Here is a 27,321-nt window from a genome sequence, read left to right on the forward strand (position 1 = left end):
TCTTAAAGCATCAGTGATAGATGTCTGGTTTGGCCTAAATTTGTGTTGACTCAGTTTGCTTTACTTGTTAAACATAGAGATTATTTCTATCAGATTTTACAGAATGTTGGTCTTTCAACAGAATTTTTTCACTGTGTTTACCTGTTTGGTTAAGAAAGTAAAAAAACATAGATGTGGAAGAGGGTTAGATTTTAACTTTGCAGAATCCAGTTTACGGATTTAAAGAGGAAAATGTTTGCTGTTTGCTTGAAAACTGGATGATATTGCCATTGGTATTGACATGTTTAGATGAGAGCAACCGCAGTAACTGTATTTCAGCATGAACACTTTCTTCTTCTTTTCAAAGACAGTGTAACATAAAGATTTGACTTTCACAGCATCCCTGTGCTTGAGAGAAACAGCAGGGTCTGTTACAAATGAGACTGTAGAATAAAGTAGAAAACTTTTTCTGAAGTCAGAGGGAGCCTGGCTGAATTGAAACCTCAGGCCTGTCGTGTCATATATGTAGTGTAACATTAGACTACAATTTGTCTTGCGCAAGTTTGAAATGTAGTAATTTTTTCCTATGCTTGTAGGATGCCTTGAGGTCTTCAAAAGTGTTTCCTTGATTGTCTGTATAAAGAGAGGGACCAAAAATGGAGAGTACTGGGAATGCTGTGATCGGAGCTTGGAAGGCTGCTCAAGATCAGAGGAAGATGACTCAAGGAGGAAGTGCAATAGCAAGAGAGGGGGGATATCAGAGTGTGCTTTGAAAACACTTGTATTGCTGGGTTTGAAGAATGTGGTTTTGCAATTGATTTTAAGCTGGTCAAAAGCCACTGTAAAGCCACCTAAACACAGTCCTTTACCCTTTCTGGGGTTAGCTCTTGCAATTTTATAGCCAAAAGGTGCATTTGGATAGTTCTTGCTTTGTGAATTTGTGACCTGAAACCATTGCTGCACTGTTGTGAGAACTGGTAAAAGGTAATGGAGAATGTACACCCAGGACCACGAGTATGACCACCCCTTCTGATGGCAGGGCAGTTTTAGCTTCGCTTAAGTTGATTGTGAAACCTACCTTTAAACACTTCCAGCTGCACATATGTGCCAATAATGCTCGTCTAGGATGAACCAGTTCAGGGAAGTAAATCGGTGTAGAATTCATATGAAAAAACTGTGAATAACTCTGCCAGTTCACTAAACATTCTCGTTGTAGGATCAAGTGCCCTACAGTACTCACCGAAGGTAGAGAGGGTGAACTGGTATGACTAATTTGGAAGGTTAGGAGTTGGGTAGAGTGGGACTGTTCTTAACTGTCAGACCACAGATTTTCTAAGCTCACACTCGTGCTGCAGAAAATTGACTGTCAGCATGACTAGAAACACTTTTCATGCACTTGCTTGTTGTGGTAGATGAGCCAGCTTCTGTTTATCATAAGTGAGAGTTTGCTTAGTTGGCTGTTGATTTGAAGCTCCACTTGCTGGATCGAGGTTGTGGTGGGAATGGTGAATTGAAGCTTTCTGTGAGGATGGAGTGTAACTTGTACTGACTTCTTTTCTGTACATGCTGAGGAGGAAACGGGGAGTCCATAGTAGACTGACTACGCGTTCTGCCATGTGCCCTTGCCAGTGCTTTAATTCTTGATTTAGTTTTTTTGCTGTTTTTCAGAGATGAGTTAGTTATAAATTCACAGCATAATTTACATTTGAGTGTGGCTTTGACAAATATTTGCTGAATAAAGCAGAACCTTCAGTATAACTTTTTAAAATATATATGTTGTTACCATACTTGAAAACCGAATGAAGAAACTTGATCTCTGAAAAAGTTTCCAGAATATCTCTTCTGGGAATTTTAAGAAGAGGGTGGTTTTTTTTTTTCTCCAAGTAGTTAAGGATCAGGACTGAGCTGGATACATACTTTGGTGCATTTGTGAAGTTTAGCACTTTGAGTGAAATGCGTAATTGGATTTAAGTTACTCTCATGATGACTGACGACTAATGCTAGGTCTGAGAGATATTTAGGTGTTTTTTTATGTTGAGAGGTACACAAGCTCATATGCTCTGAGAGCTTAAGTCGCTTGGAAAGAAATACAGTTTTATTTCCTTTGAAATCCTGAGATTTTGGCTGAGAACACAGTGCAACTCTCCTTTGAAAAGAAAGCCAAAAAAGATGTATGTACATGTTGAGGTAAGTTGCTGACTAAACCAAAATTTTAAGCTTTAAACCAAAACAGTTTTAAGCTTTTAATTTTTTTAATCTTTACAAATGCTAGTAAATGCAGCTGTTTTAAATAACACTGCTGGTGACACCATGTGTGCAAATACGACTCCTCTGAAAAGTACATGTGAAGTATAAGACTTCAATTTGAGAGCGTCTTTAAGTAAATGATTAGAAAGCAGTCAATTGTTTATGGATACTTGCTTTGAAGAAACAAAACTTGTTACCAGCTGTGCCTTAAATCACATGGTCTCTGACCTCTGCATAGTGTGGTCGGATTAAGGGCTCTGGTTGAGCATCTCTAACTCGTTGTTATGTAAAAAATTAGATCTGCGTTGGAGAGCATGCAGGATTATTCTTTATGTGATGGCTGACTTGCTTGTGGGTGGAACTCTCCATCAGCAAAAGGACTACTTTATCGTGTTTGAGCTGAGACTTTTCTCAATCTACCTCGCTGATTTCAAAGAAAGCTCTGTCAACTTAAACTGTAACTTGCTTTCAGAAAAAATCAGGGAATTAGGTATAGATTTTTTTTCTGTTGTACATGTATTCTATAATTAACTTCTCCAGATTTTTTTTGGTAAATGCATCTTTTCTAATGATGTATCAAGAAACTGTGCAAATAGGCCAAAAAACAAACCGAGTTCACAATATACTGTCAAATGTGAAAAGTAATGGAAAACAGTGACAGACTTGGCATTGAATGAAAGATTTTTTTTATTTTTTTTGTCATGTCATACTCATTTTGTGTAATTTAATGTCATAATGGGGGGCAGGGAGAATCCTAGCATTAATTTCAAGGTCAAAGTGAGTCCAACAGTATGCATTTGCAAGCCAAACACTGAATTATTTTGATAAATAATATGACCAGTTAAGATTTTGGTTGGTTTGGTTTTGTTTGGTTTTTTTTTTTTTTTAAATGTGATTGTATGCTTTTCTCATGAAGAATGTCATCTGTTTGAGATGGAAGCTTTCTAGCATGTGTTTGCTACACTGGAGAGGTACATGCATCATTACAGGTCAGGCAGTGTAACAGCTCATAGCTGCTAAAGGCTCTGGCTCCTGAAACTGATGAACAGCCCTGCAGAGTTTTTTTTTTTTGGGTTTTTTTTTTTTTTTTTTTTTTTCTGGCTGGGGTTGTACTTGAATGTGAGAACGATCAGACTGCTCCCACTTGATGACAGTCAGTGGTTAGTCAGATTAGCTGATACTGTTCCACCTTAAATTTTACTGTTGTTTCCAGAGAAGAATTCTTGGGGTTGTTGAGCCTGGAACAGAGAAGGCTCTGGGGAGACCTTATAGTGGCCTTCCAGTACCTGAAGGGAGCCTGCAAGAACGCTGGGAAGGAACTTTTTACAAGGGCATGGAGTAGTAGTACAAGGGGGAAGATTTAGACTAGGCATTAGGAAGGAATTCTTTACAATGAGGATGGTGAGGTGCTGGCACAGGTTGCCCAGAGAAGCTGTGGATGCCCCTTGCCTGGAAGTGTTCAAGGCCAGGTTGGATGGGGTCTTGGGCAGCCTAGGCTGGTGGGAGGTGTCCCCTGCCCATGGCTGGGGGGTTGGAACTGAGTAACCAAACCATTCTATGATTCTTAAGCCTGTAAAAATTTAAATATGATTGTCTCTAAAGTTAAGATGTGATCACTTAAACTCTATTTGTGTGTCTTTCTGTATTGCAGAGTTAGATGAAGGGGTAGGGGCAGGAAAGTTTTCATAAACTTTAGAAGAGGAGCTGCTGTTCAAAATGCTAAAATAAATGCCGGCAATATCTTTCTTAGGCGTGCAATGAGTTGTTTTGCTTGTATTTATTTTATGAACATCTTCTGTTAATGCCAGTGCATGAGTGGCTGGTATTTATGTGCATATAAACTAATGTGGGTGTTGATAATATGCAAATTACTATAAATAAATTTGTGTAGATTCTTGCACTTTTTGAAAAGTAGGAGGAAAACTGGGAAAGCTTACTAAAAAGCACTATATTCTAATAAATGAAGAACAGGAGAATTGAATACACAAATACAGGGGAAGAAATTCTTTAATGTTAACCTCTGGTAGTCCCTTTAAGCGACATCTATACATCAGGATTATTTTGTTATTTTGCTATTTTGCTTCCCTGAGATAGTTTACTTGATTGCAGTTACTTCCAATTTTAGCATGATTCTTTTGACTGCAGCTACATATGGGAATAGTATAGTCATTGTTAAGAAAAAAAAAATATTCTTCTGTTGTCATTGAGAAATAAAGGCAATAGTATGCAATATTTTATGGAAAATAATGCTTCTATTTCCACATTTTTATTTTAGAACTTGTTAGTATTTTCTCTTTACGTTAATGATTCTGGTCACCATTCAAAATTTGACTGTCTGACTTCGATCGTGGTATGGTTTCCTTGCAGCAATGTTGCATAACGTTAAAGGAAAAGCAGTCCTAGCCATCTGTTAATGCCTACCAAAGCCATGTGTAGCAGCTGTAAGCAGCAGTATTTTCCTCCCTCCCTTATGTCCAAGCATACTGACCTATTCATATCCTCCTGCTATATATAATTATGAATTTTGAAATTGGTATCTTGGAATAATTGTCTTGGTCATCTTATTCTTTCATATCTGACTGCTTTTTTTTTTTTCTCTGAATAATGTTCTCAAAATTCTCCTTAAGCTGATGTCATTTTGTGTTTTGTTTTTGGTTTTTTTGATTGGAAAACATGAAAATATTTGAGTATAAAGGGGAAATGAGCATAACTCTACTTGTGCATTTTGTTATGAAGAAAACTGATAGGGAATGCTGGTATTGTTAGTTCTCATTCCTGGGAGCTATGCTTACTTTTTCCCTCTTTCCCCCGTACTTCTTCCTTTTGTTTTGGAGTTACTTTTCATATTTTGTTTTATTCTCTGTTTCCCCATCTTATGGGTCTTGTTTTCCAGAGGAGGTTCCCTTTTCTCCTGTACAGTGTTTCTTTCTTTTCCGAAAGGCCATTTTTAGCCTTAATCTCATTCTTCCCAGTCTTTTCCTACCCTGCATTACTTACCCATCCGTGCAAGCAATCTGCACATTTTGTGACTAATGACTAATGACGATCTAGTCACAGATGCATATGTGTGATTAGGGCACCGTCAAAGGATAGTCACTGAAGTGGGAAGCTCGTTTAGAAAGAGTGACCCTTAGTAGTAGTTGGGAAACCAAATTTGATTTTTATAAAGAAGTAAAGCCTGTCTCTTGCAACCTTCCAAACCAACCAACTCTACCAGTTTCTAGAAGTAGCATTATTGTCTTCATCGTGTCATCCTGACTTTCTTGAGTATTTAAAAGCTGGAGTGTTTTGTTCCATGGTTACTTAGTCAAATTAACAATTGTCTGCTGCCGAAATGTTCCTGCTACCTTCTTTTTCCTTGTTTTCCCTCTATGAGTGGCTCTGGAGCCTGTCTTTTCACAGGAGAAACAGATTCGACTTGCTGTCATAGTAAAAGAATTAGGTTTTTCTGTTTCTTGTTTAATTTTTTTTTCCCGTCTAATGAATTGAGTGGGCTCAGTGCCACCACAGCTCCAAGTACCAAAGCTAGCTTCAGTTAGGCAGCAGGAGCATGGAGCCAAGAGCAGTAGGGGAGAGCGGGCAGAGAAATGACCTTTCTCTTTTAGCAATAGTAAACTGCTAATTTGGCTCAAGTCGTGCTTGGAAGTGGCTCCTTGAAACAGGATGAAGTAAATGGAGCTTTAGTGTTTGCTACCTCTTATTGTAAATCAGCACAATAAGGCCTCTGCTCTGCTACCTTCTATTTAGTTTTCCTAACTTAGAGCTGGGAGGGAGCAATTGTCAATAGGGATGAAAATTTCAAAAAATAACTGCATTTGGATTTCAGTTAGCTTTTCATCTTGGAATTAGCTGATAGTGGTTTTTAACAGTAGATCATAATTGTAAAATTTAACTTCCCTGGAATAAATATTTTCATCATAAAAGAAAAAATATTTTGACACTTGGGAATATTGTTGAAGCCATATGTGAGTGTGGTATATGTTCTAGGCTCAAAATGTTATGTTGTTACTTTATTATCAATCTGTGATATGTTTTAAAAAATTTATAGTTGTTTCAAGAATATTAACTATTTTCCTAAAATTTATGTGAGGGCATATGAATTTAGAGGAGATGCATTCTTTCTTGATTTAGGTAAGAACTTAAAAGCCAGATGGTGACGGTAAAACTGACAATACACAATTTTGTGAAAGGCATGATGTAAACATGATATAAATAATCATTTAGATTTTTTTTATGGTTATTCGTCTTCCTTTTAATAATGGTGGGCAAGTGATCTCAATCAGTATATAGGATTCTTAAGCAGAGCTTTCTCTTCTGTGCAACAGGTTACAGGAAGTAATCTGTATTTTTTGTGTAGTTTAGTTTTCTCTTAACTCCCCAAAATAGATGTTGTCTGAATGTCATGCTTAGGATTTCTTCCTAGCTTAGTTGCTGATGCAGAATCACTAATGTTGGACAAATTCTCCTCTTCTGTAACAGTGCTGTAGTCTGTCCTGCCAGGGCGGAACTGGATGTGTGATGCCTGGGCACAGGCAGCTTTGTTCAGGGGACTTACCTGCTGACTTCAAGCCATGCCTGCATGTGTTGTGGCAACATTTGATGGTTGCGGCTGCAATGAAGCCGTTATGTTTGGTAGCAATGCTTACAGAGAGGTTGTGTTTAAGAGCCACATCTTTTTAAATAGCAGTCTTTAAAATTATTAGTCTAAAAATTTAAATATTTAAAGCTTGCCAAAGAATATCGCGGAAGAGCCAAGCTAGTTCTTAAGCTTTGGTGTGGTTTTGTTCTAAGCCATGTCTTTTGCAGGTGTGTATGTGCAAGTATGTGTAGGCACATGAAGAGTTTTGATGTTTATCCAAGTTTTACTAAGTGACTGAATTGAAATCCTTGTATATTTAGGCTTAGTTTTTCAACTTTTGACTATGGGGTTGTCTTACCACTTGAGTCCTTGTTTAAATATACTGTTACAGTATAGTTTAAATACTGTTTGCAGTCCTTGAGCCTGAAGAATTACTTACCATAAGGGCTTTTGAGATCTTGTCTATTATCAGATTATGTTTGCAACAGTGTAGTGTTGTCAAATGAAACAATTGCCTTACCTGGCTTTCCTGATTCTTACTTTCCAAATAGAGATGTCGCAGAACTTGACCACTGACTGGACAGACACAAAGAAGAGTTTACATTTACTCTTTTCTCACTTGAGCAACAGGTGCTTTAGAAGATGTTTATTTGTCTGTATTTGTAGTATTAGAAATTGTGGATTTCCATTACAGAACTTTTTTTTTTCCCTCCTTTAGAAAGGCTATAATTCGAACTTCCTTGTGAGTTTTAAGAATTTGCTTTTGGATTTCAGTGCTGTGCATTGAGTTACTAACTAAGGAAAGCTGTTTGAAGTTACTGTATTGATAGGACCAAATACATTTCGGGGTAAGGTTGTACTAGTTTGACTAAAGTAATTTGAAATTCCATTATATCTATATTTTTTCCACCGGTGTATATATAGCTTTTGTAAAAGCAGAGATGGCTAATAGTTAAGTTCTGTTGACTAGTATTGATATGTTAAGCCATGACATCTGGTAAGATTAACTGTATTGAATGCAATGATTTTAGCTTCCTGAGAGGTTAATGTTTAACGAAACCAGTAGGCTTCATAAGCAGAGATAGAAATAAACAAATTGTTCTCTGAAATGCCTAAGGGACTGCAAAATCAAAACCTGAGTGTTCAAGGAAGATATTTGCTAGCTGTGTTAGGTAGACACTAAGATACACATTGAGCAGATGATTCCAAAATGAGCAGTATTTGCATGTTCTTTTCAGGGAAATCTAAAGTCATCTTTTTTTTCACAGTTAACGTTGTGGTTGGAAGTCTGTTTTATGATGTTGGAGGCTATTCATATACCCGTCAGGATTTTAGGGATTGTTTCAACTGTTCTTAAATGGAAAATACAGACTTAACCCTCTCAGTAAATCAGGAAACATAGGATTCACTTCAAGCTTACATTTGTCTTGAGTCTTTAGCAGTTACAACTAATTTGTTTAATATGATATATGTACTGGGGGCATATAGGGAGAGAATTGTTCCTCTGACTTGTTTTGTGCCAGGCAGTCAGATTTGCCATCACCTCAAATGTAACTTTTTAATCACTTTGGATATTTTGCATTAATATTACAAAAGAGTTTCAGCATGAAATAGTTCAGAGATGCTGTCAGTACAAAAGGAGGTAAAAATTACTTTTTTTTTTTTTAAAGTTAAGTGTACTGTCATTACCTTCAAGTCCTACATAACAGTAGTAGATGAGCTGTAGGAGAGTCTAAGGACTATCATCTCTCACTTTTTTTGAGTTTACATGAATAGTATTAAGATTTTGCTATATTCCCATGAACATTTTTTTGCAAGCGTTGGTATCATAAGGCAATGCTTTAATGGCCACTTTAGGCAGACATAAATTTACTCTGCTTATAAATGAGCAGCTCTCTTGACTGGCTAGTGCGGGCTCAAGGGAACAGAAGCTTGGATTGTGTGCTTAAAGAGGTCAGGAAAGTGCTGCTTCAAAGAAATGGTGTTCTCTGGTAAATTAACATCTGCCTAAAAAAATAACCCAAGTTTCTCAGTTTGCTTTTAATAACTGTTAGATAACAAGAAGAGAGAATTTTTCCCCTTCCAGCAGCTGTGAAAGACTAAGAAATAGATTGAACTAATATCTCCTCATCAGGGTGCTCCAGGACAGTGAACTTTTTTTTTCTGCCCTCTGCCTACTTGATTTAGTCTTTAGCTTTTTGAGATCTGAGCATTACAATTTGATACATATAATTCTACTGCATTTTTGTGGTATAATAATAGGTGAACAAATTTGGTGTAATTCCTACTTGTTCATCTAATTTGAAGGAAAATCATGTGGCACAAAATAATGAATTTAACCTTTTCTTATACTTTACTTTTTTAAAATTTTTAATTATTTAAATGTAATGTCCCCTGGCATCTTTTTCAGCATATTTACTCCAGATAACAGTATAGATTATCTAGTAGCTGGGGAAAAAAATATTTGGTTAAGCTTTTCCTTTCAAATAAAAAGCAAAGCTATGTTTCTGAATAGGAAGAAAATTGATGGTTACATGTGATTTGGATGACAGCGGATGCCGTTTTACACTTTTAGGTTGCCATTCCTGTAGAGATGGCAACAGAGCAGCCTTCCTGCTGGGCTGGCGATGCGTAGTTGGTTAATCTAGTTAGTTTTTCAGGATTAAAGAAAAAAAATATTCCCACAAAATAACATCTACTTTTTTAAGAAAAGCCTATGCAAGAGGATTAATCTGTTTTGAAAATGAAGACTTTTGCTGCCGTGTTGTCAGTGTTACTGTGTTCTGGTTTTAAAGCTTGAAGCACTTGGATTTCTTGAAAAGTCTTTTAACGTGTAAAATGTCATAACCATTCTAACCATACAAACGTCTGTATTAATTTAGTACAATTTTGTGATACTAAATGTACTTAATGCGTAAGAATTTATCTTCATTTGTTTTTTGGTTTTTTTTCCCTGGTGTGAAATAGGTACATTGTATGTAACAAATACAAAATGCTCAACTAAAGTTACTTGTGTTTGAAATGAATACTGAGAGTTAAGGGATTTGCAACTAGATTACTTTCTTGGTAGTTTACTCTGAGATTATAACTGGTATAAGTTTTTAGACTTCTGCCTGAGAGGAACTTCACTGTTGGAATCAGGAAATAAATATTTAAAATGCGTTTTTCAGAATTAAATCTTTTTTGCTTCTCTGAAAGAGATAAGTAGTGCATGCAATTATTTTAGCTAGAAATACCTTTAAAATAACTTTAATGAGAAAAAATTGTAATAACTGATTTGATTACCAGCACGCAGTTATGGAGAAGGCATTGATTTATACAGCTGAGACAAGCAAGCTTCAGATAATGAGAGTCAGAAGGCAGAGTTTACTTGTCTGTGTTCAAGCTCAGTATTTAAAATCTCATTGCGGTCTGTAGAGAGCTGGTTAATGTCACAGGAAGCTAGAAAACATTTTGGACACAGTAAGAAGTTACTGATGCTTCTCATTCTGACCAGCAGCTCCTTTTGCAGAAATTATTGCACAGCTGAGAGGATATGTGAAATGGGAGGCCTGCTCATCTTGGCAACAGGAAGTCTTCCTAGCCCTAATGTGTCTGTGTCACAGTTTGAGACCACCAGACCAAATTTGGCAGCTAAAACTGTGCCATTGAGTCTCGAAAATCCCTTCCCTCATACCCACCCTGCTCAGAAAGGAGAGGGGGAAATGACAGGAAAAAAACTTACAGGTTGGAAACTAAAACTACAGCTTTATTGAAATGACAATAATAATAATAATAATAATAATAATAATAATAATAATAATGAAAATAATTAGAAAGTAATAAAATACATACAAATATGAGATTGTGCCCCAGCCCACCCCTCGATGACTATATGTCACCACAGACACTGCAAAGCTGACAGGAGGGAAAGTGTCTGTGGCTAGGAGGGAGCTGGACTCAGGAACTGGATTAAAAAAATATGCGGACCTGGGATCGAGAACAACCAAACAGATAAGATTCTCACTGGAAGTTGGCTATCGCGGAGGAGAGCGAGAGCCTCAGTCTCTCAGGTTTATACAGAGTATGACATATATGGGAAGGAATACTCTGTTGGTCAGTTTAGCGTCACCTGCCCTATTTGCCCCCCCTTGTAGGTGGGGCTCCTTTTCTGCCAGCTTGAAGATGGCCTTGCTTAAGTATAAGCATCGGCCTTTTTGTTTACCAATGCCCCATGTTACCGCTTTAGAGAACAACACTCTCTCAAATTCATGCAGTTAGTTTTCAGAGAATTAAGTTACTTACAGCAACTGAGTTGGTCACAAAACTGACTTTAATTTGCCTCAGACTGCAACAGTTTCTTAGTTACTAAAGTTAGAGAAGCAACATTTGCCTTTTGAGAGAGAAGGTGGTGGGGATTTGTGACTGTGAATCCTTGTTAAGGTTAGGTGTATCATATCGTGGTTGTCATGACTCAGAATGTCTTTATTTGAAAAAAAAAAATATCTACTGTAATAATGAAAAAAAGTTGATCACTTAATAAGTAAGTGGAAGCTGGAATCTTAAACAACTTTCATAAAGTGGTTAAAAGTGCTTACAAGTACAGATTAAAGAAACAAATTTCTGCTCATGTGTTGTGGAAAACTCAGTGAAAGTAAATAACGCATTTTAATAGGAGTAATTGGAAGGCATTTTTAGAAATTTCAGAGCTTTTTTTTTTTTTTGCTTCACTGTTCCAGTTCTCACAGTTTTTCATGTACGTGTGCTGAACTGCATGGTTGATAAAGAGGCAATCAACTATAGTATTTGTAACAGATGGAAGATTGTCTAGAAGCTGTATAAAATTCATCGTTCAATTTCAGCTTGCTGAGCTGACTGTCGTATGCAGTTTGTAAAGAAAAATGGGATGTTGCTGCCCTTGTGATCTGTCAATACAGTGTTTTAATATAAATTCCACTTAGGGAAGCATTAAGGGTTGAAGTGCTGCTCTTCATCAAAATAATTAAGTTTGTAGGGAGGTGTATCTGGTGAAGAACATGTCATGGTCATGCCATTTATTTCTGAGATCCATAGGTTAAACATACAGAGATCACCTCTGAAGCTGGTTCTGGAGTTGAAGGAATCAGTAAAGTATTGGTAGATTCTAGTAATCGATATTGATCCCTCCCAACTGTTTATTTTCTAGAAGTTATTTGACTGTGCTATTTGAAGTATAACATTTATTTGTAGTAGCGGAGTGAGACTTCACCAGTTTGTGGCCAATACTTTTTTTAGCTGTGCTATTTTGCATTTATAAAACAAAACAAATCCAAACCTGAACAAAAATACTGGCTGTTAGTTTTTGTTAGCATTCTAAAAAAAAAAATAAAATAAAATACCCCAGCATAGAATATGGTAGAACTCTGCTATTACAAGTGGTGTTTTCTGAAAGTGTTTAAAATAGGTATTAAGGAATACGGTGACCTGCTTAACAAAATGTAGAAATGTGGCCAGTCATCTTAGCACCCTCAGATTTAGGTAGCTTCACACTGTGTTGAACTGGATACTCTTTTTAGTTTTCCTTATAAATTATTTTTTTTTTTCTGATAAACTTTAGTAATAGTGATTTTGCTGTTCTAATAGCAAGTTTGTCTTTTTTAGGAAATAAAGCCTCAGAGCCATTACAACCATGGATATAGTGAATCTCTTGGACGGAAAAGCCACATTGATGATTACAGCACTTGGGACATTGTCAAAGCCACACAGTAAGTTTGGTTTTGAGTGTAAGATTTGTCTGTGTCTGTGTTTGTTAAAAAAAAAAGTAAAATAGATATTTTTGTTTACATAAAGTGGAATGTGAACTGTATTTGTAGATACATTAGTGGAAGATTTCAGAAATGAGCTCTACAAAATTACTGTTAAGACAAATTTATGAGCATTGTATGAACATAGGAGTGAGGAATCATGGTAATTTCTAGAGATAGGTGGCTGCTGGACAGATTGCTGAAGGAGGACGTATGATTTTCTTTCTGTTTGTACTGATGTTCGTTTTCTGTAGGTGATGATTAAGAGGTAGGTGGGCACCACTGATATATGCAAACACAAGTGTTTCTTTGATGGCATCATTTATACCTTAGAAGGAATGTGTATGTCCAGGTTCCTTCATTGTTGCTAGTTCTGCAGTTTGTGCTGCTGTGAAACTGAGTTTATTGCTGAGAAAGGATTGTAGGAGTAAACTGTGTGCAAATTTAATAATTGCATTCTTAGTACAATTAAATTACACAAATCTTCTACAGTCTTGTGGTACGTGCTAACTCACAAGACTTTCTGAAGAATTGTCACGGAAGAATTGTCGGAACACTACTTTTTAGCTTGTTGTTGTTTACTATTCAGAAATGATGACCGCTGTCCCCTTTTCTCAATAAGCTGAAATGACAGTTTTGTAAGTTTTTTATTTTTCTTTTATTGTTACTTTGAATGCTTACACTATTATGTGTCTTGCTGAGCTATTTGCCTTTTTCTTCCTAGAAGAAAATTTTTCTTTCCTTTTTTTTATTAAAAGGCATCTCCTCCAACAGAGAGCAGCTTTGTATTTGACACAGGCTCCGTTTAGGTTTAGGAACTACCTACTTTCCTTCACTTATTGTTTTGAGTTATGATGAGTTTAACTTCCTGAAGTAGATGTTGACTGACTGCAAATGTTGCTTTTAATACTAATACTACAGCTATAATCCTAATATTAGAGGCCTTTTAGCAATGAAGATATTGGCATAGGATCAAACTAGCTGCTGCTTAAAGGCATGGAAATACGACAGTAGAAGTGGTTTTGCAAATTACCCATGTCCATTCTTGTATGCTCTTATGTTTGAAACCACATTAGCCCTCAAATTTAGGCTGATCTAAGCTTTCAGCTGAGTATTTGTAATTCTTTTCTGGTCTCCTCAAACAAGAATCGGTAGAGCTGTGAGTTATCTGTTAAGTCCGTTCCCAGTCATGGTGCGGTGTGATTCACAGAGAGGATAGCATCTCACCGAAGAGGACTATAGTTTCATATCATAATTATGGTTAGTAATGGTTAATATCACAGGGAAGAGGAAACTGTCAGCATGGGTATATGATTAGGTTGCGGTATCCAGGCAGCACTTCCCTGATTAGAGGGAGAACTCACAAAAACAAAACAGCCGTCTTAAACTTCAGAGATTTTTCCTTTTAAAACAGAAAATAGACCCACCGAATATCATAAGGTTTGCAATAAAATAAATTGTGCTGCTAATATATTAACTTGGTGTTATTAATAAGATATACATTCCCTTTTAAGACAGTGTAGTTGTTCACTTTTGTAGGAATATAACCTCTCTTTTATGTGTTTGAAAAACAGGTGAATTTATCCTCTACCACTTGACCTCAGAAATCAGTATTCACTTAGATTAAAATACCTGTTGATTTTATTTGCTTTTTGGTTCAGTGCTAATGTAAATAAAACACCACTAAAAGGATTTTTTTTTTAAAAAGGTCTACTCGTTGGGCTTCCAGAACTTCCCTCCCCAAACGGTTCAGTAGGTTCAAACAAAACATAGAAAAATAGAATGTTTACAGTCTCTTAGTTTGGGTGGGTTTTTTTTCCAAGTCTGATGGAATTGGCAGCATAGTTGGTTTGGGTTTTTTCAGAACACTTCAAAACTTCCCTGAAAGAATATAACAAGTTTTTTTAGTGTGGTAGTCAAATGGTAGCTGGGCTGCTTAACTTATTTAAATAAATTGTTGGTCTCAAGAATGGTCTCATAGCTAATTATAATAATAAATTTGTGTATCTTCCTCTGTTAAAAAAGTCAAACTAATCTGTCATCCAAAATGTGTAACGCCACTTAAATTGTAGGTTTCTTGTCAGAGATATGGTGTGTTTCACTGTAGCATATTCAGTTTGTGATAATCCGAGCAGGAAGCAGTTAGTCACGTCATAAAGTAGCTAGTCAGTCATTTAAATTTTTTTCATAATCTTTGTTGTTATTGCAGTATTTGATGTGCTGTATTTATTAGAAGCTTCTTCTGTGAAAGTAACTAGTTATATTGTTGTTACAACACAAATGAAATTGGGGAATAGAGTTCCTTGAACTTTAAACAAGATGATGATCATAGGATGAAAAGGTTTAAAACTTATAAGTACTTCATTTATACTGTTTGAGAATTCTGTTTTGAGATGTTGAGTTATTGGCACTTGATACTGAGAAATAAAATGATGTTAGTAAAATAATGCATTTGCTTTTATGTTTTTCAGCAAGTGAAAATAAGAGCTTGCAACTCCACACATTTTTCCAAAAGTATTTGTTCATTGTTTTGTATCTTGTTGAATTGTTTGTATGCTTTATCTTCTTAGTCTGTAGACTAGACATTTATTAAATTAACATGCTCATACACTGTAAGCTACAAGTCTGGTAACCTCTTAATATCAGATTAGGACTTTGTGTAGAAAACAGTGTGTCAGCTGATGTTCTCATTGCAAAGAGTTTATCAGTATTTGTATTTTTTCGCTGTTATGTTCCCAATAAACTCTCTGACAGCCATGGGGCTCTAGGCATACTTAATACCAAAAATAGTCTCTCTGTGTTTATTTTGCAGAAACTTGTGCTGGAGTAAAAATGCAAGAGTTTGGTTTTAATATGTATTGATATAAAGGACTCTTTGCTGGCTTTGTTACAGACATGTTCAAGGGCATCTGGGTAGCATTAAAAGCAGTAGTGTCTTAGTCCTTTATCTTGCAGATGTTACAATTTGTGTGTGATCTCTTGGCATCTAGTATTTGATTATAGCAAAATTCAGCTTAGTTCGTATAAAGTTTCCACTGTGTTTCTGAAAGCAGAAGCAGGCCACTTGTATGTATTCGAAAATCTGTTTTCAAAGCAGCAGTAAAAAAATTTTGTATTTTTGCCTTTGCTGTTGTAATGGAGGAAGATTGCATACTGATACTTAATAAGTACTTCACTTACAACTGTGTAGAAAGCCTTTGCATGTCCTCGGCCTTTACAAAATCAGAGGGTGGGCTGTGTACAGTTTTCATTCCTCCTCCAGTGCTGGAGCTGCAAGGGAACCCAGTCTTGGGGGTGGAGAAAAAAAGTCGTAAGTGATTTAGAAATGAAATTTAATGGAGATATTTTGAGTATGTTTATTGACATCTCTTATGGCATTAGTAGCCCTTTATTATCCAAGACTGGAGTCATGACTTTGAATATGATACCTTGGAAAGTGTACTGTGTTAACATAATAACTTTTAAGTTGCTGCCTTTGTTTAGTTTTAAAACTTTTAAGCCATTTATCTAAGGAAAAGCAGCTTATGTTCACAGGTAGTGATGTGTATGGTGGATTATGACTACGAGAACAAAATCTGAGACATATTAATCCTTGCTTTATGATTTTTGGTTCTGTTGAGAGTGAACAGGCACCTTTTGCTTGTAGTTAAATAACCTTTCTGAACATGGTTATTGAACTTTAATGATATTAATAATTGCTTTTGTGACTTGTGAAAGATGGATTCCTTGTGCTCAAGCGTTACGATTTCATAATTGCAAGGTTAACTTTCTTCTGGCTTTATTCACTCAGGTGATTGAAAATAGTTGTGTGCTTTGTGAATTAGTGCAGCAGGAGATGTGCTGAATCTTGAGGGAAAAGAAGTACTGAATACATTTGAGAACACTTTCTCACTGTGGGGTAACTCATAAAAAAGCCAAAATAGAGCAGATATAGAATAATTCAAGTTGATAGTGGTTGGCCATAGTAAGGTTTTTTCCAGCTATCCAGAGAAGAGAATGGGCAGACAATGACATGGGTAGACTTTATTTATGCCTGGTCATTTGGGCCCATAGAGTTTCATTAAAGTTTTGAAAGTGTTACCTGTCTGAAGTTCACATGGAAGGGTGGAATTTTTTTAACTATAGTAATGTTATAGCCACAACTGTCTAGACAATTTGAGGCTTTGGAACATATGCAAGAGCTGAATTTCTCTTGTCTGTCAACAGCACTGCTAAGCAACTCTTGAGTTATCCCTTTGCTGTTAAGAACAAAACTGTCTTACTGTTTAACACAAAAAGAATGTGAATGTATGAATGGCTTTGTTAGTATTTAACCCCCATGGTATGAATAGGAATGAGACTTCAAAAAAATTAAAAAAGGAATTTTTCTACTAACTGCATTTCCAGTTAAAACAGCTTCAATTTGAGTTACAGTGATAGCAAGATGGGGAACTGAGCTCCTGGCTTACATACTGTTTGTTGGCATGGTGATGTACTCACTGAAGAGAAATTCCTTCCTGGTATTGTGGCCAAATTTTGTGTTGATCTTGCAGCAAGGCTGACACTGTTTCCAAGAGTCTATGTGCCTACAGACAAAAGATTAAAAAACAGATTAGATACTTAAAATGCGGAAAGCTTCTAGGATACTATTTTTGAAAGTTCTAGATTCAGAATATCTTTCACCTGCGATAACAAATAAAAGTTAGTTACTGAAATGGCTTGGCGACTGTGATAGTGAAATGAGCTTGCACAATGTTATTTTTTCCCCGGAAGAGCGAGTCCCATTTCTTTTAGAGCATGGCGAACTCAATAGTATACTTCAATTGAACTCCATATTGATGTTTACAGGATCACCCTCTACAATTCAGAGATGCTGGAAATTTCTCAGATTAATACATCAGTCTCTTGTGAGGATTTGAATGTTTTCTTCCATTCCACTTTCTTGAAGGGCGTAGAGCCCTTTATAATGACATGATGAGCACGATTATGCTGAGTGTCTGGAATAGATGACTTTCTCATTTGTAATCTAACAGTGTGTCATGACTGTTCAGAGAAGACAGGGTGAAGTCAGCAGCACTATATCAATGGAAGAAGACTAGGTAGTGTATAAGAGAAGAGTGCTGCATTTCTAGGACAGAGCTCAAGAAACCATGACCACATCAGACTGAGTGTTTTATTTAATTGTAGAGGGCCTGCTATTTCCAGGAAGAGGAGCAAATTGTTGTAAATTCCTAACCTTTTTTTGCCAGGCAGATTTTGTCTGTCTAGATCTTTAAGTCCTCTTGTGACAATTTAATAGATTGAAGAGTTATTAAATTATACATTGTATGTTCATCTTTTGTAATCAGTTATCTTTGAGTTCAAAATACCAAACCAAATTGCTAGGAACAGACAAACCAATGGTGACTTGAATAAAAAATTGCTAATACCTCGTTTCTCAGTTGAACTTCTGGAAAGTGTTTTGTTCCTGGGAAGGCTGTCCTGATGTATTGCAGACCTTCATGATTTGTTTTGTGGCCAAGGGGTAGGAGATGTCTGTGACTTGCAGTTTGTCTTCCAGTGGGGAAGAGAGGAAGTCTGTGATGTGCATTCCTGCTACTCCTTGTTGTATCCAGGGGCTCACAGCGGTGTATGAGTGAATTCTAGAAGATGGTATTTGTAATCATCAGTGGAGCATAGGTAGAGCATCCCAACAGGGCTTCTGCAGGGACACTGGTAACAGTGCTGCCAAAACAGATTGCAGAGTTGATTCACATGCTTGCCACAGCTCTCCTTCATTTTCGTATCTCTTGAGCAAATTCTTCTGAAAGAGAGCAGCGTCACACTTTCTGTAGCACTAGAGTTTTGCTTTAAATAAAAGCAACAACCAACCAAAACTCCCACAAAACAGGGACATACACTCTCCCCACCCAGACTCCATTTCCTAAAGACTGTAATGGTCCTGCTTGGTTTTACCTAGATCAGTAGCATTGTATAACAAAAGCTTGACTAGGTATCAGAGGTTACTTTGCTCTCTGTTGCCTAATGAATTCTATAGGATACTAATCTAAATCATTTGTACTGCTTACCACAGCTGAAATAATAGTAATGTTGTGGTATAATCCTAGTAGACAGATGAACCTCATACAGCCCTTTGCTAACTACTCTCCCTGGGGGTTGGGGAGAAAATCGGAAGGGTAAAAGTGAGAAAACTGGTGGGTTGAGATAAAGTCTAATGGGAAAGTAAAAGCTGCATGTGCAAAGCAAGACAAGGATTTAATTCACTGCTTCTGATTGGCAGGCAGGTGTTCAAACATCTCCAAGACAGCAGGGATCCATCAAGTATAACGGTTACTTGAGAAGATGAGCACCATAACTCCGTGTCCCCCTTTCTCTGCCTTCCCCCAACTTTTAGTGTGGAGGACAGACTTGTGAAATGGGATATTCTTTTGGTCAGTTGGGGACAGCTGTCCCAGCTGTGTCCTCTTCCAGCTTCATGTGCACCCCTAGCCTGTTCACAGCTGGGGCAGTGTGAGAAACGGAAAAGGCCTTGACACAGTGCAAGCAGTGTTCAGCAACAGCTATAATATTGATGGGTTATCAACATTGTTTTGCTTGCAAATGCAAAACATACCCTCATATGAAGAAAATTGGCTCAGTCCCAGCCAAAACAAGTACATGTAGGGAAAATCCCAGTACATTGCAGAACAGGTTTACATGATTACCTCTTACACTTCATGGAAGTTAACATTATTGTGTTCTTTGTATCTTTCTAATAACTTAGAGTGTTTTATTAATATAAATTTCTGCAGGTTTTATAGTACTGCTTATTTGACCAGAATGAGTCAGCTAAACTCAGCCTTAGGCAGTAGAATTTTTTTAGCTCGTGACAGTTAAACCTAATAACAGGGCTGCAGGGCAATAATTTCTTACATTATGGCTTCAGTTAGTTGTTTAAACGAAGGCAGCAGGCTTCTCTACAGTAGGAAGAGTTGTCATAACAGCTGATTGGAGTAGAACAGCTTGTCAACAACAGAGTGTTTTCCTATTCTATATGAATCAATTTCCAGGTTTCTTCCAAATGGTGTAATATGCTAGTGTGATATTGTACTGTTATCAGATCAGAATTTACTGTCTTGCTTTCAAAAGCCAGCCTTTCCCCATTTCTTTTACTGTCTTTTCTCAGTCCTTTTTCTTGCCTGACTGGCCTTTAATAGTCCTAACCTGTTTCAGTGGCCCTTTCAGCTGAGATGGCGAAAGTCAGGAACAGTAGTAACATGTTAAGCCATTTGAAGAGGTACTCATCAGTCCACGCTGCTGATCTAGACTGGGCCTCACAAGAGTGGCTGGGCTTAGAACCTTATCAATTTTCCTGGCAGTTATATGTGTCTGAGTATGTGTATCTTGTCTGGCTGGTTGCATATTTTTAAGTCTTTGTAAACCAGATATCTTTTCCCTCCAAATGATTAAAAACAGGGCTTTGTTGTCAAAGTTATTCATGGGTGCTCCCTTTTTACTCAGTCTTGGGGACCAAATTTTACAGATGTGTTGCCAGTTGACATGTACTGCATGCATCTTTACATGCATGTTTGTTCTCATCTTTTGTAATGTTTGGAAAGGCTATAGGTATGACAATGATTTCTATCATAGCTCATAATTTCTGGTGCAGCTTTCCTAAGAAATTGAAAACAACATCATTGAAGTAAGCTGTTGTGTCTAGTACTTATTTTCTGATAGTGCCCAATTCATTTCTGTTCTTTAGGCCTGTGATAGGCTTCAAAAACATGCCTGAGACCTGTGAATTTGAATCATTTGAGGCTTCGCTATGGGAGTGCTGTCCAGATTGAGGATCTGATCAAATGCATGAAAGAAAAAGTAGGAATGATAGTTGCCCTGGAAAAAAGGTCTTGGCATCAGTTATGCAAGCAGATCAAGTGGAGCAAAGGAGCCGTAAGCTGTCTAAGGCTGTCTCTTCTGCAGAGAGTAGAAGAAGGAAAACTTACTTAAATTCCTGCACTGAGAGGCTGTTGACATTTTGCTGTAGCAGAAGTTGGGTGTCACAAGGTATTGATGTTGATTTCAATGTCTACCCACACATCAGTCTCCTCCTTGAGAAATCCCTGTGGGTTGTACAGACATTGAAATGTAATCTTTACTTGCCTTTCTGCATTTCTCTAATTGTTGCTAAAAATAGGTGGTAAAACAGAGTAAGCGTCAAGGCAAACATTTAATGTTGGAGTTAGTCCTATATTAGGTACCGAACTGATGTATATGTTTCCTGGATTGTTTCAACTTTCCAAGTGTTTACAGAATTTCTTTCCAGTGAACGTAACACACATTTAATAGTCATCTTTAGTGAAAAAATTAAGTTCATATTTTAGATTTTTGAAGTGGTATAAAAAGCAGGTTGGTGCTAACTTACATCAGAGGAATTGTGATTTGTTTGTTATCTGAGAAGAACAATGGATGTGTTTGAGCTCTGTTAGTGTTTGTAATTGATCTGATGGTCTTGTGATCAGAATTTTAGGAATATACTGTCAAATCAGTTGACTAAACACTTTTGATCTTCAGGAGTTGGAAAAATAGGAGGACAGGGTAGAAGAAACAAGTATAGTGGAGTTCCTGTGAAGAATTTTATTTGTATTTGGTTTAATATTTATCAGTATTTTGTTTTGCTCTACTGTGTAGTTTGCTGTGGACATGAGTGTTCTGTAAAATCTTGCATTGGTTAATAAAACTGCTAATAGAAATTTTTTGTTGTGAGAGATCTGTATCATTTAGAAATGGAAAATAAAGTTTCTGCTTTGTTTCTCTTCAAGCTTTTGTATTGTGACCATTAGTATGGAGCTTGCCAAATGTACTTTTAGCCACTGTAATAACTTTGAAAAAATCTTATTTTCTTCTTCAAGGTATGGAATATACGAACGATGTAGAGAGTTGGTGGAAGCAGGTTATGATGTACGACAACCAGACAAAGAAAATGTAACACTTCTCCACTGGGCTGCAATCAACAACAGGATAGATCTGGTGAAGTATGTATTACACTTAAATATAAGTCAATCATGTCCTTAAAAATGTTGATTTTTTTTTTCAAGGTGGTGTTAATTTCCTCCTATAGCAATAATATTGGGCAGAGAGGTGGTTCAAAATCAAAATGTCAGATTTGGCTAGGTGGAAGCCTGTGCTTAAATCTTTATCTGAATTTCCAGTAAGGTCTTCATTATGTGTTAGAGAGATCTCTCCACCTACACTTAAGCGCTGGAAACTTGTTCTGAGAATTTTGATTCAACTTAACTTTAGTTGTACCAGCCATATCTCTTTCAAGTTATTTTAGTGTGAGCCCTCACAATTGAATGTTCTTAAATCTAACGTGTCTAATTCTTCCCTTTTCCTCAGCAGTATGTCAGAGCTCTTGTCCCATTTTGATTTATCACTACCACTGTGACATACTGCGTTACATTTTCTTCCTGCTGTTTACTAGAGTTCAAGTGAATACTAATGTGTTTAACTGCATCTAAAATTTATTCCTCCTGATGCAGTTCGTATGCTCCAAGTTGCTGTGTCTTTAAGGGGTCTTGATTTATTTTAGTTTATATCGCCCAGCGTATTGTGTTTGATCTCCATCTCTCTTTTGTAAGACACTGGGTTGTCTTGTTTCCTTAGAATGAAATTTCTCCCTGTTATTCTTTTTGTTTGATCCTGTCACATCTTTACCCAAGTCCCCACTGTTTTTGCCCATTAGGTGCAGTGGGTGATTGCATTAAAAATATTGGTTATTGAGCTTGGTATCACAGACATGGAGTCTAAATGTAAGTGGTCTGCTCTCATGATACCACATCTCAGTGTCTTGGTCACTTTGTATTGACTGTATGAAGTCTTCCCAGTGAAGTTGCTTAGAAGCTCATATGTGGAGAGTGTAGGCTTAGAATTGGTCTTCTCTTGATTTTAGTACTTCTTCATCCTTTCTATTGTGAGACTTGAGATGTGGCGTACATACTGGTGAAGCCTATTTATATTTTATAGGGAAAACTACAGAACCTTTTCTTATTTCTGTAGGATTAGGAATGTCAGACATCCACAACGTAACACTCTTTTCATCAAGACACTGATCTATTGGTCTGTCTTCAACTAAAATTTTAAAAATGAGAAAATCAGCCTTCTGTCTCTACAGTCACCTACTGACTGCATTTCGCCATTCTCTGTGTTGAACTTTCTCCAGACAAGGATACATCTTCTACTTTCCCTTCATTCTAGCAAGAGTGATGGTGTGCATTTTGATTTCACAAGCATTGAATGCAGCCTAGAGCAGTTTTCAAATACCTAGCAAAGTCTTAGTGATCCTAATGCGGAGATCAGTAGAAGTATTTACTTCTTAAAGCAACCTCTTATCACATTTGCTTGCTTTGAATATAAGAAGATTGCTTAAACAGGACTTGCAGTCCTGGCATCTTGTAGCTTGGAAGCTTAGATGACTCACTGAGACTAGAATTGCCTCCTTTCTCAAGAGACTTTCTCACCAAGCACAAAATTGCTTCTGCAAGATCTACCTAGACAGGGAGATTAAGTTCTCAGTCTGGTCTTGCAGAAAAATCTCGCCATTTATGTGTACTGAAACTGAAAATCAGTGATAAATCTCAATTTAGTCTTAAGAACATCTTTAAGGAAACATAACATGTTATTTCAATGCGCCATCTGGCAAGAGATCACCGCCTTCTCTTGTCCAAGTTGTCAAACTGCAAATTCTTCCTTCTAAATAAAATGTACTAACCAGTAAGCATTGCTGCTCAGTAGAATCTGAACATATTCTGTGTTTCTGCGGGCAGCAGTGTTTGAATGAAGACAATCTGTTTAATGTTCACCTACCCATGAGTGGCTGTCACATCAGTGAGCTGGATCCAAGCTTTGACTGTAAATTTCTCTGTGCTGTCTTTATCTAGACAAGATTTCCATGGGAACTCCTTCCGGAGGGGGACTAATTAGCTTCTTGGTGTCTTTAAAATTTGATCTTTGGTAGGTGAGACTTTGTTTCACAATAACAAAATTACATTGTCTCTTTACCTTATACACACCTTGTCTTTTCACCTACATGGAACTGAGACTTTCTCAAAATGTCTGTTCTCATTGAGAAATCCAAAAGCTTTACTTCAGCAGAGACATGTTACTGTTTTGTTCCTTTGGTGCTGGGAACGAGTCAAGTGCACTCTCCTGCATTGGATCAGAACATATGTTGTTTGTTGTACTTACCAAAGTCTGCTGAAGTACTTCATCGTGTCTGATGAGGGCTCTAAAGCAACTGAATAAATGGATTTTTCCTTTAAATGTTTTTAGTGTGGACATATATAGTTAGTGGACTTTTCTGTGTCTGTTCCGAAAGCTAACAATTGGGCTGGTGTTGAACTTTAACTCTGAATCAATAAGCACTAATGAAAAAGAAGGTAGTTACTTAATGCTTTCAAAATGGTTTTGTTTGTCGCCCATCTTCTTGCCATGTCTTGCAACACTTGGAGGAAATTGAGGTGCCAGAAACTCAGTGCTGAGGATTTGGAGGACAGTTTGTGTGGCCATGAGGGCAGGATTCATCTATACCTGACAAAAAGTCAACAGGTATAGATACTTGACATGTGCAAGCACTTGGGAATCTGTAGCTAGGTAGTAGTTTTCAGAGGTCTGTTAGTAGTAGCCTTTCTTTTCAGTTGTCTTATATGGTAGTGAATGAAGGACTAGAAGACTGGGAAGGCCTGTTTTTTAAAAACATTGATTCCTCCTTAAGGTATGCATTTTTGTTCACAAAGGAAAAGTAATATTGTCAGTTTAGTGTCTCATATAAAGCATCAAGGAGGTCAGTTCACAGAAACAGTACAAATGGCTGAACGTGCATTGCTGCAGTTAAGGATGAGTGACGTGTTTTGTTCCTACAGGTAGCCTGTCTTTTTGTAAATGTTCTTGAGGGAAAAATGATTTCTAGCCTGTAATTTAGAAATAACTTTAAATACAAAGGACAAAAACACCTGAGATTAATAACAGTTGAGAAGTATGCAAAAATCTTAGTACTTGGCTAAACACATAACTTAAGCATGGGCTTTTGGGAACAATGGCTTCAGTAGGGCCATTCAGATAATGATAGGTGCTGCAAACTGAATTGTAGTTGTAAGTAATTATGTCATTATAGCCAAAATTTTCTAAATATGCCTGTCTTATAGCAGCATTTTCTTTTACTATTAATTCAGAATTCTTTTTAATGCAGCAGCTCCTAAATATTTTAGAAGAATTAAGTACTTCTGTGGTAAGACAGTTTATACTTATATATAGCAATTATTCCCTTTTACCTTAGAAGCACACTAGAAAATATCACCATGTTTAAAACAGTAAGAACCCTCACTGTTCTTCCAGCCCACATCTAAAAGGCAAAAAATTGAGTGTATATGCATGACCTTTTAAAAGATAGGTTAGGTTATATAAAGGCAAAGAAAAGTTCTGATGTTCTAGTCTATAATTGCCTGTTTTGCATAGTGTAGAATAATAGAATGGTTTGGGTTGGAAGGGACCATAAAGATCATCTAGTTCCAACTCCCCTGCCATCATCAGGTTGCTCAAAGCCTCATCCAGCCTGGCCTTGAACGCCTCCAGGGATGGGGCATCCACAACCTCTGGGCATCCTGTTCCAGTGCCTCACCACCAACATCAAACAGGCTTACTGTGTGTACTTTATATTTAAGCAAGATAAGCAATAATGTTTACTATTTTTGTTATTCCAGATACTATATATCCAAAGGTGCTATCGTTGATCAGCTTGGAGGAGATTTAAATTCTACCCCACTTCACTGGGCAACAAGGTCGGGAAAAGTCTTCTGGAATTTTCTTTTCCTGTGTTTTTTTCTTAACTTGGAATGCGCTACTGATTGATTTATGAAAATGCTGTATTTTCTGGGACTACTTTGCACAAGAATTAATTCAGTCATTGATAACTGGACACGCTGTAAATGTGGTATGTTTGAGCTCCAGGAGCTTTCAGCATGTAATTCCTTTTTTTTTCTTACCTCTTTCTGATGTAGAGGAAGACAATTGCATTGTTAGGAAAAAGAGTAAACTAAAGTTAGAGTCTATAGTCACTTTGGTTTACTCTTTCTTTGGAGATCTTATTTTTGTTAGTCTTCTAAAGTTCAGCAGCATTTGGTGCAGATGGGGCTTGGGATGGTTTTGTGACATTGGCCTTGCGGTGTTCTTTTGTAATTTTTTTTAGGATACACTTAAAATAAGATTTATGATGTATTATAGAAGATGGTCTGAGAATGATGAATGGCTGGGAAAGTTCAAGACAGCCTTTTGAGTATTAGTGGCTCCTTCAGACAACTGCCTAGAAATATGCGGGGAAATTACTGCTGCCCATATTAATTTTTTAACTGTAGACTGCAAAAGGAAAATGACAAAATTAGCTTTTAGAACATTTAATGTATCAAAATAATTGGTTTACTAAAGATGAGGACTTACTTGTTAGCCTCCATTAAAATTTTTAGCTTGTATATTTCTTTGTGTTACAGATGACACTCTGCATTCTATGTTAATAGCACAAAAGCTTTATTAAATTTGCTGGTATTCTTAGCTGTAGTCTGTTGTTCTGTGAAGCATTGTGCAAAGCTTTGAAAAGGTCTTTTTGCTCATGTCAGAAACTATATGTGAACAGTTAACATACCATATCAACAAGAAGGATATACCAGTGCTCAGTATGCCAAAAAGATGCTTAAGCTTTTACTGCACAGGCCTTCAGTTTTCCTTTTTTTTTCTTCCTATTTTTATTTCACTGCTCTTTTTTATATTAGAAAGAGAAACCATATGCCCCACAAAACGTGAGAGCATACAGCCAGTTCGACGTGTCTTGAAATAGCAGGTTTTACATGTGGGTTGGAAGAAGTCACAGTCGGCTAGATTTCTAAACTTGAAAAAACCTTGGTTTTTTTCATTGACTCGCCTTTTGGTATTTGATGCGCTTAAGCCTATTGCATATGCTGCATGCATTAGCTTCGTGGAATCAGCCTGTGTGAATGAGCTTGCTTACTCGGTTGCAGAACCAAATTGTGACAATTGTTGTTTTCAAAGTGTGAAAGCTCTGGTAGTCTAATTAACAACTAAACATACTTGTGGTATTGAAATATTCAAATTTTAATAGTTTTTCTGAATATAGTTACTCGGTTGTTTGTTTTTTATGTTTCATTACATTTAGACAAGGTCACTTATCCATGGTTGTACAGCTGATGAAATATGGGGCAGATCCGTCGCTAATTGATGGAGAAGGATGTAGCTGTATTCATTTGGCTGCACAGTTTGGACATACTTCAATTGTTGCCTACCTGATAGCAAAGGGACAGGTAAATTTCAAGTAATATCAAATTTAAATAGTTTGTACTAAAAATTAGAAGAAAACAATTGAAGCCTATACATATCATTCAGGAAATGCAAAATATTTGCCTGAATAAACATAAAAAGTATTCATTATCTTTTACTATAGGCTACACTATTGGTGTACCACCTGCTAACAGTGGTCTGAGTACTTGGGCTTTATTTCATACCTGCCTAGTGTAGTATATGGAAATTCTAGCAGTTATTCTTTTACCAGTTTTTATTTCTAATGGATTTAATCTTTAAATGTTAACAGTGACAATGGTAGCAAATCTTTTAGAATTCTTCGCAGAATCATTGGTTTATCAACTGATAAAGAGTCTAAAGACCAAGAGTTATCAATAGGTCATCTCTTCTTTTTGCTCTTCAGTCTGCAACTGTTATTTATTGCTGTTAATAATT

At 36.8% G+C, this 27,321-nt stretch overlaps 1 protein-coding gene across 1 annotated transcript in view; it reads left to right on the forward strand.

The window, feature by feature from the left end:
* Positions 1-27,321, forward strand: part of ZDHHC17 (zinc finger DHHC-type palmitoyltransferase 17) — a 74,990-nt gene that overhangs the window by 6,713 nt on the left and 40,956 nt on the right. The window contains exons 2-5 of the mRNA XM_054075633.1: positions 12,425-12,528; positions 21,435-21,557; positions 25,281-25,358; positions 26,744-26,888. Of these exons, the coding sequence (XP_053931608.1) occupies positions 12,425-12,528; positions 21,435-21,557; positions 25,281-25,358; positions 26,744-26,888 (450 nt within the window). The remainder of the gene's footprint in view (positions 1-12,424; positions 12,529-21,434; positions 21,558-25,280; positions 25,359-26,743; positions 26,889-27,321) is intronic.

The sequence above is a fragment of the Cuculus canorus genome, chromosome 1 (assembly GCF_017976375.1).
Source record: "Cuculus canorus isolate bCucCan1 chromosome 1, bCucCan1.pri, whole genome shotgun sequence".
Classification (NCBI taxonomy): domain Eukaryota; kingdom Metazoa; phylum Chordata; class Aves; order Cuculiformes; family Cuculidae; genus Cuculus; species Cuculus canorus.